This window comes from Spodoptera frugiperda, chromosome 25 (genome assembly GCF_023101765.2).
Source record: "Spodoptera frugiperda isolate SF20-4 chromosome 25, AGI-APGP_CSIRO_Sfru_2.0, whole genome shotgun sequence".
Classification (NCBI taxonomy): domain Eukaryota; kingdom Metazoa; phylum Arthropoda; class Insecta; order Lepidoptera; family Noctuidae; genus Spodoptera; species Spodoptera frugiperda.
Window position 1 is genome coordinate 16,903,588 of NC_064236.1, and position 20,980 is coordinate 16,924,567.

Genomic DNA, 20,980 nt, shown 5'->3' on the forward strand with positions numbered 1-20,980 from the left:
TAATAAACATTTATAATCTATGTCGGTTTCGACTATGGCGAATACCACTACAGTTTCTAATTAATTTTTATTTTAAGAGCTATGAGTGGTGTTTAGACTGAGTCCCATGCGCGATGCGCCGTAAGTCAGGACTCCGCCTTACACAGGATCATCAGCTTACTTTTAATAATATCTAAGAACCTTTCTTTCAAAGTTCCAGAAAATATTCTAGACATATCTTTTACTGCAGTAACCTAATTTAATAATAATATTTATAAAACACATAAGTATGATTTAAATCCTTTAATTACTGTATAAACTACACTCAACTATATAAACATCATTAAATCTATCCATATTGTCTGTACCTTTTTACCTGGAGTCCTATCCTATCATGGTAAAGGGAATTAGGAAGCACAAATCAAAAGAAAAGATTAATTGATCTAAAAAATTTATTAATGAATGAGGCGACTATGTGCACATTGAAAACACTTGTTATATTACAATAACTATACTTGTACACTATTTACAAAACCCACGATACATCTATTCCTCTCTCGGCCAGGCGTAGCCGCCGTATTAGCATCATCTTAATTTACACGCTGTACATAAGTAGTTTGTACAAGTTTAATCTTACTCTTACATTATTTATACTAACAACATTAATTTAAAACAATGGAAAAATTGTTGATCATAATACTTATACGGATAATGGTATAAGAATTAAATGTAATCTCTTATATCTAATACTTAACTGATTATATAGTCTACAATATAAATAATATAGTTAATATATGTATCGAATTTTCTCTATAAGCTAATGACTGGTGCGCGACGCTCAGCCATGGCTAACACAATGGTCTCGCCCGTGCAGACCAGACAGACGCCGGCCGTCCAACTTGCCTACCTACGCACTGCGCTACTCGCTGCAACTGTTGCAGTAACATCCTATCAGAGGGTGGCAGCGACCCGCTCTATGTTCACTACATCGCGCGTCACGTACATATCATACATGTAAGTAATACATAAACATCTCAATAACACGCATCCTTACCACATTACAATATACAATTATACATTGCAAATTACAATTCCATACAACTTCACTATTTACTCGATAAACTAAAAAATACTCATTACAAAATGCGCTTACAGCGTACCAATAATAACTTTTCTAAAATAAGAAAAAAATACATTCGTTATTCATTGTTATTCATATCGACAAATTATTTAAAAATTACATACAATTACTTATATTAAAAAAATATTTATCAACAGAGGAAATTTAAACATAAAATATATGTACATTATCATGTGTTTTTTATTCCCTGCAGTCGGAATCTCAAAATACAAAAATTATATCTAAAAATTCTAATCGATTTATTATATAAATTAAAACAAATCACAGTAACAAGGTAATGATCGACACAAAATATTAAAAATGTGATGTTGGTACTCGTATTAACATTTGTGCGTACGAGTTAGTACGTGCAAGTGGACGCCTAAAGAGATAAACAAAGGGTGCAAAACTTGAGAATGTATAACAAAAAGATAAAAGATTAGGAAAAGAGGATAATATAATGCCCAATTCTCGGCTGTCAGGTATATTTGCATCTCTGTCCCGTCTTTATATTTTTGCGTATGCACTCTTTCGCTATGTAATAGAAATGTAGAATAAGCGCTCAGCGCTGTTAAAAAGCGATACTATGAGGAAGACGAATGGAAACGTGATTTTGCGAAGAGAGAATGTCATGTGGAGTTTTGATGGGCGAATCCAGGCGTAATAGGTGCCAGCGCTCGATTCATACTGAGGTGGCAGTACACGGGTACTGTCCACCATCCTCTATGACAATTCAAAAGAAATCGATCACATGATTTGTTTCAACATGATTGGTTGTTCGTATGCTCATATTATATCTGATTATATAATTAAACCTAGCTATTCATAAGAATGGTGCCGACGTATCAGCTATTATTGCTGTCGTTAGATTTCATTATTGTTATTTATTTTGTGATATATTATTGCAAATTTTGTTTCGTTAGCACACACATTGTCTATTATGTAAAGCAGTTAAAAATCCGTCGAAAATACTAAAATGGATCTATTAAGCTCTACACGGGGTTTTAGACTAATTGTTTTAGAAAATAGACAATGTGATTGTACCGTACTGTTTTAGGGGTCGCTTCAAACAAAGTGGGGAAAGGGGGGCAAAATCCGTAATGTACAGGAACACTAAATACTTCGGAAGTTGTGATATTAAATAATTCGAATATATAAATATAAAAGTTATCAATATAAGAAGGTCTGGTATATGAATGTTGTGTCTGCCCAAGCGACTCCGCGAGATATTGATTAATTTAAAATACGTAGGCGCTGCGGGCGCGGGCGTTACTCTAACGTTATTCTTCTAGTCTACCAATAAATACGATTCCAAAGTTTATAGTTATTATACAAGATACCTAAACCTACATGGGTATATAAATATTGAGACTTAAAAGTGCCTTGACCAACACGAGAACTCCACCCTGATTAATCCGGAGTTTGCCCATTGAAATGAAAAGAAGGTTTTGGTAGACACAAAGACACCCAGATTGCTGCAGTTAAAATAAAAATGAATAAAACGACGTTTCTCTGATTCAATTTATATATAATATTCTTGTTTCAAATTCATCTCAAAACGTGTCATGTTTATGTATTATTTTCTTGTAGAAATACAGAAACTACTGATTAAAATTAATTCAATTAACGTTCCTTAAAAGAGTAAATTCATTCGTGTCGTAATTTACAAGCTTCGTTTTAATGTATTGTGTCTAAGGAGCTACGGTTCTATGAAGACTAATCAATATGGAAGAAACTCCTAGAATAGTTTTAAAAACTGTGTTTGTGCAACACAGGTATACAAATTATTCTCGAAAATGTTTCGCGAAGAGAAGTTAATGGAAACTGGAAGCAAGTCAGGTAGCCTTTAGAGATTGCAGGAAGTATGCTTATATACATTGTATTGACAGCTATGTACATAATATAACGGGGGGTTGTCGAACATTTGATGGCCCTAGGAGTCCTAGGACCCACGGGCCCGCAGGACGAATATTCTCTACTGTAACGTTACTATGTATGGTCGCCTTACTATTATAATATCAATTACCATGACTGCTATATACATACATTTAACAATGGAGACTGCGTGAAAAAATATCAGTATATCAAAATAAATTATGTTACCTTACTTTTTATATATTGATTGCATTCGATTACGTTAAAGAAAATAATTGCTGACCACGAAAATAGTTGCAACCTGATTATTTACAAATATAAATAGTTTAATAGTATGGTAACTTTGTTTATATTATGGATAAAGTTATTGATTACATAGACACAAATAACTAAGCAATATTACTTTTATATTTGCTTATTACCGATTAAAATCTTCCATTCTGGAACGTACGTAAGCTACAATTAAGGTAGGTAATTATTATTTACATTTACTCACGTATTAAATTAAATCTCATGTCAACTAGGCTCCCGGAGAGCGTTCAACGTTTTAACTAATACAAAACAGCATATTTACAAATAGGTTAGCTAAATATTGTGATTATTAGAATCAGAATCCAAAGACTTTAGAATAGAAAGCGCGAAAAGATTTTTGGTTTAATTTAGTCATTTGCGGGTTTGTTCTGGTTGGTATTTATTACATTATACATAATTCTATCGATTTCTTTACTACAAAATTCGTCACTTATGGAAGATTGGATGATTGATTAGAAAAATAATGATGATTATTTAACCATTGTATTTCAATGTTCCGATTGGTTTAATCATTCGTCCGTTTACTATAATACAGGCACCATTCGTTTGTTACTATTATAGTTAAATGCAACCACTGAAAGTGTTAGTATCTTCATTAAATTACGTGTTATTATCTGCCATCGTAATAAATAAACATTTTAGACTCATACTAAAAATATAAAAGTATAAAAAACAATAAGCATAATAAACTAGTGCACATGATTTGAAGGATGATCGTTTTAGAGACGGCTTCCAATTGATTTCTTTTTTTTTAATAAATAATAAAGCGAAACTAAGCACAGCCTACAACCTAATTCGGTCATGTGATAACGTTCCCAAATGAGAATCAATTTCTCTCCAGCACTAAACATAAATATGTCGCGAACGAGTCTCGAAACAGTTCTAATTTGTTTTCCAGTTATCATGTAGTCCGGTACATTGTTGCGACTAATTTCAGATTGGTACTAAGCTTACATAATTTATTATTACGAAAATTTGATATTATTAATTTAAATTTATACTAAGCTCATTGATAGGCCGCGGCCTTGTGGCCTAACTGTCGCTTTACACACGCGCCGTCGTAGTACTATGTGGGGCGGCCCTAATTACTCATCTCCTGCCAAGGCCTTGTCTAGATATACCATATACGCGAGATGGTCAATTTCAATAGAAATATCCGGATATTCCTGTGGTTAGTACTGCAAACAAACAATAGACAAGAATTGAGAATCAGACGTAGTTGAAATCAATGAAAACAATCCATAACAAAACAAACTGTATCGTAAAATCTTCACTATATACATTCAACACTAGCTCCTGCGTAAACTGAACACATCCAACTTCAAATAAATTGTTTCGGTCGATTCAATCGCATGTCTGGGCAAGGCCTTAGAACGTTTATTATATATTATGTATTTACAATGGGAACGAAACTGTGATACTTATGAATAACGGACATGCACTTAAAACTAACACTCCATATCTACGGTCAATCAATCTTTGACTATACGATGAGTATTGCCGAATATTGCACAAACAAACAAAATCATAATTATTGTGTTCACGTCACAATTAATCACGTACACATTTATCATACGCTGTGTAACGACTCCATGGCGCCATTACTAATCATATTTTATTATTTCAAGCACTTATCATGACTTTATTACTTTTTGTGAAAGCGATTTTGTCTGTAAATAGGTCCCAAGTAGTAACGTACAAAAATAGACATTTCAGCATTGACGACGACCATAGATATGACCAGCATTATAGAGCGTATGTTAAATATGTATTACTCAAATAAATATTCCAATCAGTTCGTTTCAGTTCAAAATCATACCTTAAATATATTTATGAATAGTTGTCAACATGAATATGGATAACAGGTAATATTGTGGGAAGGTGGCCCGTGCACTCGACCAGGCAAACTTGGAACTGCGGAGTATTTACACTGCATTATACTATGTGAGGAGAACGGCGCCTTGATACATGTTGCCTTTTCTATTGCACCTTTCCTTACCAACAACAATTAACACCCAGAAAGCGCTAGAAAAGAGCAACAGCTACAAACTATTGTCTACGCGATGTGTTCATAAACATTTCTTTTAACAAAAACTAACAATTTTATTCGTATACTATGTACAAACCTGTTTTACTAAAGTGAAATCTTAGTAATTGACTTTGAATGATGAAGGTGAAGACAGTACACTAGTTAAATAGGTTTATAGATGGTGTCTGAATACTGCGGCAAACTGTTGTACTACGGTGAGTGCGTGGTCGTGGTGACGGGCAACCCTCAGTAAAATATAACATTCGATTTCATTAGCTTATCTTAGACTCGTGTACAATATTATCCTACGTGAGTAAGAACAGTGCTAACATCAGATGGCAAAAAACGTTACACAGTTATTATTTTAATGGCACACAGCTCTCATTTAGTTACAATGTCCCACATTCTGCTCATTTTACACTCAGCTTATTTTTATTTCATATTTTACTTGTACTTTATACTGCCTAAGGTTTGTGACAACTCATAAAATTAGCAGAACAGAGATCAATGTATGCAAGTGTGTATATTGTAGTTTGAGTTCATTAAAGTGTTAGAAGAATCATGAGAAATTTATAAATTATCAGAATTAATGCCCATATTTGCGTGCAGTAACATTTGTAGTCAATCTTTGGTTAAATGTGAACCATGATTTGATTAGTTTCGTGTCATTTTGGCCACCATTGTGTCTACCAATGACTTTGTTTAACAACCATTGAGTGGCTTGAGGGTCGTTTTACTGTGAAGTAGTGTTTGAAGAACTATTGTAAGTATTGGTCGATATAGTGACACAGAAGTTATGACTGCAGTGTCTCTACGATGTAACTACAACCTGACCGCCACTCCAACTGTGTCGACCCTCAAATATAGCAGTGCAATGAAGCTCACTGCACTAGAACCAAAATATTGAAATATGGGTCTACATTGTTTGCTGTACTGTGTAAATGCTATGGATACGCTAATGAATGTATGTGATGATTGTGAAATGTTCATAATTAAATACATAACTTATTTTCAAAAATTACACAATTAATTCATGAAAATTAATGAGATTCCATATGAGGCACAAAGTAAAACAGTAACATTAACAAAAATATATATGCTATACTATAATAAGATTTACTTGTGCACAGCATGATGCACAATATTATATACCTTAGAATAACTTTAAGTTAATCATTGAGCTTTCCGTTTATACAAATAAATAATATAATAATATGTAATAATAAACTACACCATGATAGAGATAAAACTGTTGTAAAAATATACAGACAATATCAGTATTTAGTTTAACTATACAGGAGATTTTATACTTGTTCTATTGTAATATAGTTCATTTAGTCCTTGCCCTTACTTCCTTTTATTTTTAGCCTTTCTTCCACGTTTTTTACTCTTAATCTTAAAATGTACGGTCTTACGTTTTTTGTTGTCCTTATGTTTGTCCTTAGTACGCTTCACACTGCCGGCAGCGCGCGGCTTATATCACCTCACTTCACAGTGTTTATTGTTGTTCACAGGCAGCGCGGGCCGCGAGTCCGCGCCTTCCACCGGCTCCTTCATCACGTAGCCGGAGCCCTCGGAGCTGCGCGCCAGTTTTAACCGGATCGGCGTCACTTTGTCCGTGCGCACCTTGCGCATGGCAGACGTGGCCTCGGAGTAGGATGGTGGGTCGATGGCGAGCGGGTCGGGCGCCGACGGGTCGTACTCGAACGGGTCGATGGCGGGCTCGGGCGCCGCGCCCTCGGCCGCCGCCGCACTCGACGCCTGCCCGGCCCCGCTGGCCTCCTCCTCCTTGGCACGCTTTATTTTTATCACCAACTTCGCACTATCACTTTCACTGTTCACCACTTGCAGTTTTTCAACTTTTTTGTCCTTTTTCCTTTTACGTTTCTCACTCTTGTCACTTTTAGGCTTCGTTTTAGCAGTCTTTTCATCTTCTTCGAAATCAGCCATCACCATTTTGCGATACTTCATACTTTCGCGCCGAAGGTCTTCCAGGCTAGGTTTGTGAGCCAAGTGTCGTTTCTTGGGAGGGCGATAGATATTCGAGCCCCCTGGTTCCTCGTTGGTCACAGTGTTTGAAGCTGGCACCTGTTGCACAGTGTTGGAGCCAATCTTAATCTTGAGTTTTGGCGCAACTGGTTCAGCAGGGGGTACCGGTCGGCTAGGTTTGCTAGCGGACGCGCGCGCGCGACGCTTGTGTGCAGCTGGACCCGACGAGCCGGCTATTGTGGATAGTTTGACATCGTCTGATGGATCAATATCATCATTCATACTCACTTCCAGATGACGCAATTCCCTCGAAAGACCGCTTGTAGTCTTACGTTTAGTTTTCTTTTCAACAGGACTGTCGCTATTCTTATAGTCCTCTCGAGTGGGAATACTTGTCATAGACGCGACTGCTTTAGGTATCGTAATGACTGTTCGGTTTATTTGTGGTTGAATAGCGGGTGCTGGTACTGGGCCGACGGACATGTTATGGGACTGGTCGTCCATGTTCATGTCTTGGGTCCAGTACTGACGCAGCAACTCCTTCTTGCGCATGCGTCGTAGGTTAGTGGACCCAGACATGATATTGGACGCCGCCGCTACGGCTGCAGCGTTGGGTGTGCTGTTCATGCTGGTGCTGGGATCATTGATGGGTGCGGGCGGCGGTGGCGCCACCGGCTGCGAAGAGCTCGCTGAATAATTGGCGTCCAGAAACGGACCCTTGATTTTGACCTTCAATTGATTTCTTGAGTCCGATAATGAGACCTTCGGTAGCTGTGGAACAAAAGTTTCTTTAGGAAGAACTGTAGGTTCAGGCGGTTGGTGACTCGGCGAACCGGTCTGGGGATTACTTGCCATTAATTCGGAATGCAATTGTTTTTCGACCTCTTCGTCAATTTCAGGCAATTGCTGTTCGGCAGTGCCGCTGGCAAATGCCAACAAGTGGTACGCGTTTTCTGTCGCAGGCGCAGGATTTTCAAAAGGTTGATACGTGCGCATATCAACAGGACCGGGTAAGACCGGCGCGACTTGTGAAAACCCTGCCCCGCGCTCAGAGCACGTGGGAGACGAGTTGGCATCTACAGGCTCAGGAGAATGAGGCAGTTTACTATCTTTACTATCAGACGTCAGAGGTTTTCTACTTGGCGGAGGAGTTAGGACACGCGGTGATTGTGATGTGTCCTTATATGAATGTTCCGATTTTCTATCGTCTCGAAGATCAATGGATTTTCGTTTATCGCGAAGCGCTTTTAGATCGACACCATCGTTCGCGATTTCTTCATCGAAGTCGTAAACTGTGCCAACCAGTTTGCTTTGAATAGAGTTGCCCATGTAGTCAACGGGGAACCCTTGGCCCCGACTCTTCGAGCGGCCACGACCTCTTTGACTTCTGTTGCTACGATTGCTGGGACGCTTGGTACCTTTCGGTACATCACTCTGTTTAGGCGATATACCAGGGCTTTTTCCCGGTGACTTGCTCGGAAACTTAGTCACTTTGCTTAATTTTGGTGGAGATCTGGATTCCGGTGGAATGAGAGTTGCCATGGTTTCGTTGCTATTGTCATTTGACATCTTAGTTCCAGTTCTGGTGCTATTAGTATCATAAGAATCAACGCTGATGCTCGGACTGGACACAACATGTATAAACTTATCACTACCAGTCACATCGATGTCGTCTCGCGGTGAGTCCAACGGCTTTGGTGTCGGTGGAGCAATCATAGCTGTAGTGAGTGCAATATTCTGTGAGGAAGATGTAAAGGCAGCACTGTAGAAGGCAGGTTTGAGAGGTAGCGGGGGAGTGGCCGTGTATGGGATGGCACTGTAGAGGGGCCCCGGGGACGGCAGGGGCAGCGCAGATGTGCCAGCAAACAGAGGCAGAGAACTCAGGAAAGGCGACGCTTCAGGAGGATACGTCGTGTACTGATTTAGTGGCATTGAAGGCTCGACGGGCCGCGAGTACGCTGGGATAGGTGGATACGTATCTATGTCAGGTATTACATTACCTGTACGTAGATCACTTACGGTCAAACGTGATTTCAAGGCGTTTTTATGAGAGTGTACTGAAGCTTCTGAGTTAGTGCTAGAGGCCGACGATCGTCTCGTAGTTATCTTGCTTCCACGCCATTTGTCTTGGTTCACGTACTGCGGCGATGATATAGTGGCGCAGTCGGAGTGTATCATTTCGTTATTGTCATAGTTCTGGTTATCGTGCGGTAGCTCCACGTCGTTGCTATGCACCGAATGGTCAACGACAGACAAAGGTTGCGAATCATCGCTTTGTTTGGATAGTGACATATTGTCAGCTGTCTCTTCTGTCACAGACTGTACATCAGACTGCATGTTGACAGGTTCCTTGGGGTCATCGTATGAGTTGGAATTGTCATATTTGCGATCATTGGCAGACTGGCTGTCTTGTGAGTCTAATTGTGATACAGATACTGGCACGCTGGACCATTTCTCGTTGCTTGTCATGGCGATCGGTTGGAATTCTTTAGCATCCATAGCAGTATCTCCAGAAGGTAAATCTCTTTCAATAGACGAAGATATTCGTGCGGAGACATGGTTAACATTGTGATGTATCAATTCTTTGGGTGGTGATGGTTCCACTGGTCTTTCAGCAATGAGTTTCTTAGAAGGTGAACTATTTTTCTCGTCATCAGCCTTCACTAGATTGCAAGCGACGTCGTTGTCTTTATGCTCATTTTCATCGGTCACCACTATAGGCTCCTCTTGGTCGGGATTCTCAGGTGGCACTTTCTTCGTGCTCAGTCTAAATCTAAGACGATCTACCAAGTTAAGAGTTTCCTGCACTCCTTGCTTGGAATCTTCTTTGAAAAAGAATTCAGGATAAGTTGCAAACGGTTTGATGATATCGTCGTGGTTAAATCCATCATCGACCGCCATCATACCAAAATCTAAGAATTCACTGTCCTTTGATTGCGGAGAGAACATCGACCTGTTCGGATAGGGGTTCGCGGTGGAAGGTATCTTAGCGCTCTTAGATATCTCAACGCCTTGCACGTGGCTGGTATCCTGCGTGATGAACTTCTTTTCTGCTGAATGTTTTCTCATGTTCCGTGCGACGCTTTCAACTGTGTCGATGTGTTCAATACTTATTGTTCTCGCGTCCATCGGGGTCTTAGGTGACTTGATCATAGTATTTTCATTAAGATTAGCTTGAATTTTAGCTATCATTTTGACGCTACTCTTATCCGCGAAATCAGAATCCATAGATTTATCATCAATGTACTTCTCATTTCCTCCGGGCTTTTCTACCTGTGGTGGAATGGCATTCGGACTCGGAGCTTTAGGTAGCCAATGTTTATCGTCATTGTCATAGTCAGTATTAAGGTGTAGAGGATTTTTACTATCAATCGTCTCAATAGGCGGTATCTCTATTTCTATTTTGGATTGACTTGTCTTCTTTTTAGGCGACACTGAGGTTCGGCGCTCTAACCCAACAATGCTATGAGCCACACTGAGCCTACGATCCTTTTTAGCTGGTTCTCGAACATCATTAGTTGGTACCCGATCTTTTGAGGCAGTTTCTTTGACACTCATTCGTCTGCTTATCGACGACTTTTGTTTAGGCTCGCTACTCTTTTTCGGGCTCACTTTATGCAGTGGTGGAACTTCAACTTCAATAGTCTTATTGACTTTATCTTTATCATCATTAGATTCGCTACGTCGTTTGAGTTTGTTAGTCTTACTCTTAACGTAATTTTTAGGAACATCAGCAGTATGGTCCTCCTTTATATCCTCCTTGTTATCTTCTTTAACCTGTACCTTCACCGCCTCGTCCTCTTTCCGTTCCTCAGCTGGAAGTTCACTGGACTGGCTGCTCTCTTTGGGAGTTTTATTGGCTCCAGCGGCAAGGGCGTCGTCTTTGGATGGTTTTCTAGATCGGGCATCAGACTTATTAGGCATATTTCCGCCTGAAGTAGTGCTTCTGGTCCGAGCACGTGTGGCAGCGCGCGCATCACTGGGTCGGCTAGGTTCCTCTCCTTCAGGAGTCGGTGATGGTACCCTACACTCGGACCGCCGTTCGGAAGTTTTAAGCTTCTTATCTGGCGGCGCCTTGCGTGGGGACGCATCATTCGACACACTTTTGACTTTACGCCTTCGTCTTGGTCTCTTAGGATATGGGCTTCCAGATCGGGACCCGTCTGACGCCTTAGAGCTGTCAGAATCACTCGAGGCACTAGTCGAAGACAGCGGTCTTGACACCCTGTCGAGAAAGGGCAAGTCCACTGTAGGTCTAGTGCTGGGTGGCGAGAACATTGACGGCTGCCGTGTCATATTGGCCGGTTTAATCTCGCGCGCTTTGGCCGTCGGTTTAATACTGGGTTTCTCTGGTTCGTCTTCGGAACTAGATGAGGACGAATAACTGCTGCTGCTTGAATTGGATGAAGAACTAGAACTCTCCTTCTGAGTAGGTTTGGAACTTTTAGTCTCATCTTTTTCTTTTTTAGGTGACTTGATTTCCGGTTTGTCATCTTTCTTTTTGTCAGTATCGTTCTCTGTGGGAGGCACTTTGGTACCCAAACCGCTCTTAATGTGAGCAGCTGCCTTCTTAGCGGCTTGTCTTTGCGGCACGTAAGAAATTGGTTCCTTCTCAACCTCCTTAGACTTCTTTCTACTAACTTTCGAAGAAGACTGCGAATCCTTAATTTCTTTTCCTTTATTCTTCGAAGGTTTAACTAGAGGTTTCGGTTTCAAATCGTCACCGCTTGATTGCTTTTGGTCTCGTTGTTCAGGAACCGATTCATCTTTCTTCACCACTGTGGTTGACGTTCGCATATTTTCTGACGCTTTCTTTGCTGCTTGTCTTTGAGGAACAATAAGATCCGTTGGATGATCTTTTTGTTTAGAGAATTTAATATTTTCTTTATTTTTAGCTTCATCGTCGGATTCTAATTTGGTAGGCGGCACCTTTTTGTCTTTGTTCGAAGGTTTCCTGCCCCTCTTTTTCTGCACCGGTTTATTTTCTTCTGGAGCTTCTTGCTTAGTAGGTTTCTTTTCAGGTTGAGTAGGTATGAATTCTTTCATAGCCGCTTTCGTTCTCGGCAGGGATTGCTGTGAATCATTTCCACTAGGTGACTTCTCAACTTTAAGTTTATCCGATTTGTCTTTATCAGATCTAATTTTCTCGGTTTTAACTTTTTCTTTTTCTGTCGTAAGATCGGGTTTGTTGTCTTCACTACTATCGGAGTATATGTCGATGGGGAACTTATTGTTCCTCATGGTCGGTCTAATCGGCATGAGATCATCGCTATCTGTGCCGGACTGACCCATCTTTCCAGCAGTCATTTCTTTTTCCATTTGTTGCAACGTCTTGCTGCGAGATCGATCCTTCTTTAGTCTGGAATTTATAGATTCATCACTGCTGCTCTCAATAAGAGCTTTAGACTGCGGAACCTTCTTCTTCTTCCTTTCAGTTTTCTTAGGAGATCTTTTACCTTTAATTTTAGGAGATACCTTTTTCTTTGGCGATGCTCCAGCTCTTTTGCCTTCATCATCTGTGCTAGACCCGATAGTTTTGCCTCGGAACCTACCAGGTCGCGCCAGTTCTGTCCCACTCTCCTCACTCGACATCCCGCTGTACATACTGCCACTGCGTCGAGACCCGTTTACGTAATGTTTCTTGTACGGATTCGAAGACTTCGAACCTTTTACTAGTCCATTACGATCCTTCTTCTTCTCGTCACCAGATTCCGCCGCCGGTGCGATTCGGGCAATTACTTGATCGAAATCATTCTTATGATCCTTAGCGTTATCATGAGAATATAATTTGTCATAAATTGAAGGTCCGTGATTAGCCTCAATGATTGCAGATAAATCCTGTTCAGGAATATCGCCGGCCTCTGACAACACAGCCACTTGTTTGTGAAACGTTTGCTCTCTCAATCGAAAGAATGAGCGAGAGAGCTTTTCCCTTCTGCTCACCATGTAGCATAGATTACGGACCCTCTCCAGGTCTTGTCTGAGCTGCACGAACATCTTCAACTTGTCAATGTCGGCTTGTTCTTGTCGGTGCGCTAGCACCTCGGTGTCGTCTGATTTCGGTGGTAGCAAGGGACGATTATGCCCTGCTCGTCTTTTCAGTTTCCAATAGTTGTAAATGTAGTTGATGGCGTCTTGATCGACGTCCAGGAGATGTGTACTGATATCCTTAACACTAACGTGCTTATCGAACTCCCTCTCAATCTCATGCAAGCGAGCGGCTCGAGCTTGCGTCTTTTCCTCTGACGTCATATCTTTCCTACGCTTTCGTTTTATCTCATCCTCCTCCTCCTGACCTGAACCTGGGCACTTTTCTTTCTTTGAATTATTAACACTATGCTTTTGGCAATAGGAACGTAATTTTACACCATCATCCGCGTTTTCGTCCTCAATAATAGCTCGCATTTCTAAACCATGTTTGAATGCGCAAGTAACATGGTATGCCGTTTTACAAGTCTTTACGGAACACTGAATACAAGCTCCTTTGCGATTACGACACAAAACACAAACTAGAGACCAGCGGGAGGCTGGAATGGAAGATATCTTAGTAATAGGTTCCATAATCTCCGCGCAACCGATGGAGACCTCGGGTATCCATAGCACACAGCTCACGTGTGCCCATTTGTGACCCGATGGCGTGCATTTCATGGCACCGCCAAGGTTGGGACACAGCACGCAGCTAGGCCTGACACCGTCTCCGCACGGCCTACAAAGCCATTGACCTGAAATTATACAAGCATATATCAGCACCGTTAAACAATATATTGTATTAAACAATAACTTATTAAACATATATACTCCTTAAGATGCAATATATTTACTGCAAAGATTTGAATATTGTGAAAGATACAATTAATTACTTACCGTCTGGAATAACGGTGATGCCGTAGCAGGCCTGGTGCACGCAAATGTTGCATGAGTCGCAAAATACCATCTCATTGCCATCTTCCGAATCGGGAGATCGGCAAACATCACAGATGACATTTTCATCGTACTCGATACCGAGGCCTTCTTCAGACTTGACAATAGCCTGGATTTTATCCCAGCTACGTATCTATAAAGATATTGAACGTTTTCTTACTATTTTGGATTTACGGTTGGTGCAATTAATTTCAAATACGACATTATTAAGGACGTGGGTTACGCAATATTTCAATAATGATAAAAAATTGTGGATACTTAGTAAGAGGTGCCGCCGGATGGTGTATTAATTACAGGTTCACGCATTGCCGTAGTCACTGTTTCGCGATGGCATATTCCGTAAAGTCGAGTACAAAACAAATAAGTAAATAAGATGCTGCTTAGCGCAGTGATAGGTTATATTATGATAATTCCGTCACCTTCCGGTCGCTCTAACATGTCACCCTCAAATAACTCAGTAGGCAAGTCACTCGCAAGGCATTAAATTAAATTACTAAAACTTCAGAACAGCTGCATAAAATTGCTAGTATTTTTTTGTAAAATATAAATTTTCTTTATGTTGAAATGTTAAATATACTTTTAAGAGTTCGCAGTTTTATTATAACACAAAACAGCTTCAGTCGCTAGACAGCACTCAGCCTTAACGCCAAAAATAGGCACATGAAATTAAATAGATCCCATTGCAATGTAAATACTGTTATAACCCCCTAAGTATGTAGCAGTAGCTCAAAGAAGATAGCAGATAATAAACCGAAAAGTCGCGGGCAGCGGCAGTTATAATTAGTTTTGTGCAACGAACAGAAAATCATTTAACAGGTTTAGTAAAGTCCCGGTACCAATATCGCAAAATTGCAAAGCAAAACCTATTTGAACTGCGGAAACAAAAATAAAGTTTGAAGTCACGGTGCAAATTGAAATCGAAAGGTACTTTTTCATTTACAAAACCCGAATACATGTTGTTCAATTAACAGTTTCGAAAATTAGATTGTCAAAACTTGGGATTAGCGGAGTATTTTATTTACTGAAAAATTACCACTTCCATGATTTGGAAAAAGTGACGAAAATATCATAAAATACCGTTGAAAAGCATATGCGGTGCACTTACTTGTAGTGTAGTTAATGAAAGTGCAAATAAAAAGATTCACAAACACAATATGTAAAGTCGTAACTAGTCGTAAGTAAATCACGTATCGCCGTACTCCGCGCTGGGTGTCAACGTACGGACGCGCAACCCGTCAGTTCCTTACTGAGCACACAGCAGCAACTGGAGTATTGTCACAGGCATCAGGTACTTCACAACACTTATACAATTAAGGGTAGGGAATATCCTGTTTAAACTTCAGTACAAGTAACGTATCGACCCTACCCCGTCAAAGAGTGAATGTTAAAAAATAAAAGTGTCACGATATTTAAATAAGAAGATTCGCACAAGATTCCAATTTGAAAAGAAATGCTAAATACAGTATCTTTCCAAAGCGAGACCTTGAAGGAACAGGTCTTATTGTGTTTATCTGTTATTGATATACCCCAAAGACCGTTATTGGTCCGTCAAGTATTGTTATTAAGTACCTTTGAAATGCAACTAAATTGTTACGTTATATTTGCAACCGTCTGCTGCGTCGTCACAATACGGGTGGAGCGCGGCTCGGTTATTATTTACTTTATATTTGCATCGTACGACTTATGATTGTGATAGTTCACTTATTTTTCCATTGAAGCAATACAGTTTGTATGTGTTTATGTCTTTATTTGGATATCAAAGTCTCCGTTAATTGAAAATACACCCAAAGTGAAACGTCTAAGCCTTTTTTAATTATTAGCGTGCAAGGTTCATTTTTTATTGAAGAGTCAGTTTAATTTTCAATTTAAATTGTCTTAAAGCGTTGTGTTGTTGTATACCATGTTGCGCATTGTTAGGTACTTATATTGCTAGCAACTAGCAGTATTAAGTTCAATTTATGAGCGTTGACCTTCAAAAGTAGCCGAGGGGAGCTCTTTGCACAAGCTCGTTGCATCGTGCACTCTCTGTGCAGCCAGAAACGTTGCAATATTCATTTGTATAGGGGATTCGAGAACAAAGTTGCAAAAATCATCCCCATAATGTAAGATGTAACGATAATTGAGACGTGATTACGAAACCAATAGTCACAAATAGGAAATCGGTACCCAACCGGTAGAACGGGGTGAATGCAAAAAATTATTTATTTTCCTTCCGAATGGCAAAGTTAACGTGAATAAAAAGCTAGACTTTTTTAAATCCACACGTCTTTCATGTAAGCGTAACTAGCGGACTGAAATAATTTTGACCGGAGCATGGATTTCTTTTTTTTTTTGTATGCGGACAGGAGATAGGCGGACAAGACATGGCCGATGTTCGTGGCGCTACATTTAGTAAACCCTGACAAGATCAATACTTTATTGCAGTTCATAATTACTAAGTTATATGGTATTTATGTTTTACGCATCTTTAGAATTAAGTGCTATAGGTCAAAGGAGTAAAGAAAAATCATCACAAAAAGTTCCGTCACGTGTCGCAGCTTGAAGATCAATTAAAGACCTTGAAGTTGAAACCCGTTTGCAGCCCTGTCTCTGCTGCAATGTCTTCATTCTTTAATCCATGGTAAAAATACCCCTTTATACTTTTGTTCAAATCAATAGACTGTTGCTTAAATAGTCTAGCAAAAAATGTTTCAAAAGATTATTTTTTAATCCAAACATTGCAAAATTGAATATAAAACGCTTCCTTTTACAAATACCGGTACCTACCAGCTAAAGTCCCCTTTGTGATGGACATGTGGCCGCTAATAACAATGTTCGCGTTCGGTGTCCGGCGCGCAGTTGTTACCACGAGTCTGGTAACACGCGGGAATCAGTATACAATGGCGAACAAACCTTCACCTTGCACCACGAGCTCACGGATAAACTGATATGCATGTGCGAACTGCACACTACCAACCGCCCAGCACCGCTATAATCGCCTCTTACACTCCTGCACACGTGAAGCTATTTATCTTATAAAAGTTACAATTGAGGACCAATTTTCATCGAGCCACTCGGCATTGAGCTTACAGATCTTAGAATTCCGTTCAATTAAATGTTCTATTCATTGCAAATACTTGTCCGTGTTATGATGCCGATAGACACACGAGGGGTGGGGGATGTGCGTACCTAAATGGACTGAACTATACAAACATGGTTGCGAAACATTTCAAAATCGGAGAGCGGATTAATAGTAGGGAGGTAATTGAAATTGAAAAATGCAACTACCGTTGCTGGAACGAAATTCCGATTGACACGCGCTTTCAAAGTCTGTTTGTTACAAAAAATCAAAATCAACGTTCACGGATTGCGTACGCTCAAAAATACTTGAACCTTCACAATCGAAACTGCATTTATCTAGGAAAAGCTGGAAGTCGGGTTTGAGAGTGACAGCCCGATATACAAGTTAATTATATTTCGCTTCCGAACCTACAGTGGAAAATACAAAGCTGGAAATAGTAACAGAATCCAAATTGGTCCTTTTATACGTTTTTCCCTTTGCTTTGTATGATTAACTTACGTTTACCTTTGTCTGAGGCAACAATTGTATCCCGTATAAAATTTACTTTATTAAATGTTTTCATTGTTTAGTATAAAGTTGGGAAAGCCATACCAAGTTTGTTGTTTTTCAACAACAGTCGCGGTACTTGATACTTTTGTCTAAATTAAGTGATTTCCAAGAGATACTATTTGTGTTAAGAAAAAACATCATATTTAGGTCGAAAGAAAATAGTTTTGACTGTAACGGCTGCCCACAGGAAAATTGATCCTAATTATCGTCGTGTAATAACATACACTTGTAATAAAATAAACAATATTTGGAACCATAAAAACAAATATCATGTTACATAAGTGAGATATTTTTAATTTGGGTTGGTACTTTGGTAGATAGATTGCCATAGAAACAAATAATGGGTCGATCAATAAAAGAGAATATCATTAGAGTTTAAAAGTGGCTGGCTATTATGGTACATATCAGACGTTTCATGTTGAAGTTAGCATATAGGTACGATACGGATTTGGGACTAAGCGCAGGCTAGCAGCATTTGCAATTTCGAGATGACTAATTTAGTAACAACTATGATCGACAGGATAATTTCAGCTTCATTATCTGTGCTAACAATGGATCGGGAAATGTATGATTTTTGGTCTCGCTTGTATATGTCTCCTCACAATGTAATGATATGGCAGTAGGTAAAACTGGACGACGCATTTAGCTTTTGAACGAAACTCGAAAATCTTTTTCAATTTACTCTATTTGTGTAATATTTAAATCGTATTCATATCTGCCATAAAGAGGTAGTAACAAAAAAATAGTTCAGTTATTTTTTTGTGTAAAGTCCCTCAGTCTTATTAGTATAGATTTTAGTCTCCAGAAGATTATATTTTTAATTAAATATCTACCTTACATCCGAATTACAAATCAATAAGTTATTTTACATATTATTGCCCGCGTTGATATACATTATTGATTTCTATTAATATTTCAAGAAATGAAAGTCGGCCATATTTTATGTGCCATTTCATATTCACATCCCATTAGGAGAACACACGGTACTAGAACCAACAAACCTACATTAATTATATTTTACCTACATAATTTAAACAACAGAAATGAACTAAAATGGGAAATGTTGTAACTAGTGTTAGTTAATAATTAAAATAGTGAGAGTACTTTTAAGTAAAAGCAATAACATCGAGTGGAGAGCACAGTACAATTTATTAGTACGTATTGTAAAATTCGTTCATGTACCATATAGTATAAAGAAGAGAATGAAGTCAGACAGTAGGAAAAATCCTTTAGTACTAGTAAGTAGACTAATACGCATTGGCAGTTTAGTCTGAAATTCTATCATATTAGGTACTGGAGTTGCAACGCAAATTATTGAACTCCTCGAAGCTCAGCCGGAATTCCGAGAGACGCATACAGAGCATGTCAAGGGTCGTTTGTAAAAACTATGATAGCAATAGGATAAACCCTAAAGCACAGAGACGAATGTCACTGCGAATAAAAATAGAAGGCTCAGTTTGTTTGCAGTACGGACGGATTTTCTTTGTATCTACCGTTGACTACCTAAATGTTCTTATTTACATAAAAAAAATATCATTGCTCAACTCTCGTAATATATTTTAAGTCACACACCCCTCTCTTAGTAGCAAGAAGCACAAATTTTGTCATCGTGTCACGCACAATCATTCAGAGCGAGCCCTTCTGAATAGCATTAGACTCCGCCCCTTGAACGCACCTCCCTACATCTATGACTCCCCTTTATACCTAAGCGTGTATACATCGACCCTCCCCTCCCGCTACCCCCGCCTGCAAGGCCTATTCACGAAATCCACGATCACAGAATTACGGCCGAAACTTCGCCACAGTCGCTGTCCGCCATCGCCGAAATTAGATGCAATCCATTCTGTACAAAGTTATAACAAGCCTATCTGCTGTTCACATACTCTTTACACGAGTATAAAATCCCTATTTTAAAGAAAAGCGCCGGCGTTAGGGGGGCGTGTGGGGGCGATGGCCCAGGGCGACAAATTCTGGGGGCGCCAAAAAAGTAAAACTACTACTAACACTTGATAATGCTTCCCTCAAGTGGGCGCCACAATATTTTCGCCCAGGGTGTCAGTGGTCACGCCGGCACTGAACAAAACTACTGCTAGGGACGGGAGAAAACATTTTTCCATTTCGCGTGCACTGATTTTGGATTGAAACTGTTTATTCAAATATCAGAACGTCCAATTTTAATTAATAAATTGTTATGACTGAAAATTTTATTAATACAATGTTTTTTTTTATCGTAGTTTGTGTACGACTCCCGTGACGGACAAAATAATGGCTGTTTTGTTAAAAAATATTTCATGTGGTTATTTTACTGAATTCAGATTCAATATTATTTATTATTTCAATAGTTGGTAATAATAAAATACACCAGGAGCTTTAGTAAGTGAATTGCTTGTCCCGGATTGCAATCGTTATTTAGAGACTCGTTAAAAATTCCGCTAAATGGCTGCACGCTTTATGTAATGGACATTAGTGGTCGATAGATGAGTCCTGTAGATAACGGTTAAGATACAGCCGAAGGTGCATATTGTGTGAAGAGAAAAGGAAGACACTTCTAAGTGAATCAAACTTTTCCAAACAAGAAACAAATAGTCGTTACGATCAGTGCCGGGTTGACGATAACAGTAGTAGGTACTTCTCGCGCTATGCACTTTGTTTAGCCAACAAACGCGTCAATTTCAACTGAATAGATAAAAAAATGTTTAGCCTACTACCGTAAAATCTATTGACTCAAAGCCAGTATTTTTTGTTTTGCGTAAAATTCCCTTTGCCGAGGTTTATTTCAGGAAATTAAAATGTTTTTTACGTTATTCAATATGAGTGCATAAAATCTACCTTTGACATTTAAAATTCGTGGAAAACGGAATTTGTTGTTTTAGTCCCGTTTGTATAATTTAATATTTTCGCTTTGAGTGATATTCTGAAAACAAAATCCCGTTTCATATTGATCATATTAGTGAATTACTTAAACTATTATACCCGTAATAGCTTTACATTTATATGAGTAAGCTGCAGACTATATAGGACCAATATCCGAATAAAAATCCAATGTAGCGCGATGTATTTGCATATTTGTCAGTAAAACTAACAAGCATGCCGTGACACAGGTTCCAGAGCTTATGACAGTGTGTTTAGGTAGGTACTACGTGGG

The 20,980-nt window shown here is 39.2% G+C and overlaps 1 protein-coding gene across 4 annotated transcripts in view; it reads right to left on the minus strand.

Annotated features, from left to right (window-relative positions):
• Positions 1 to 413: 413 nt before the first annotated feature.
• The window catches only part of LOC118262152 (PHD finger protein rhinoceros), a 63,233-nt gene continuing 42,666 nt past the window's right edge, over positions 414 to 20,980 (minus strand). For all 4 annotated transcript variants that reach the window (XM_035573316.2, XM_035573334.2, XM_035573324.2 and 1 more), the window contains exons 5-6: positions 14,169 to 14,358; positions 414 to 14,026 (exon numbers count right to left, since the gene is read on the minus strand). In XM_035573316.2, the coding sequence (XP_035429209.2) occupies positions 6,795 to 14,026; positions 14,169 to 14,358 (7,422 nt within the window). In that variant the 3' untranslated portion in view covers positions 414 to 6,794. The remainder of the gene's footprint in view (positions 14,027 to 14,168; positions 14,359 to 20,980) is intronic.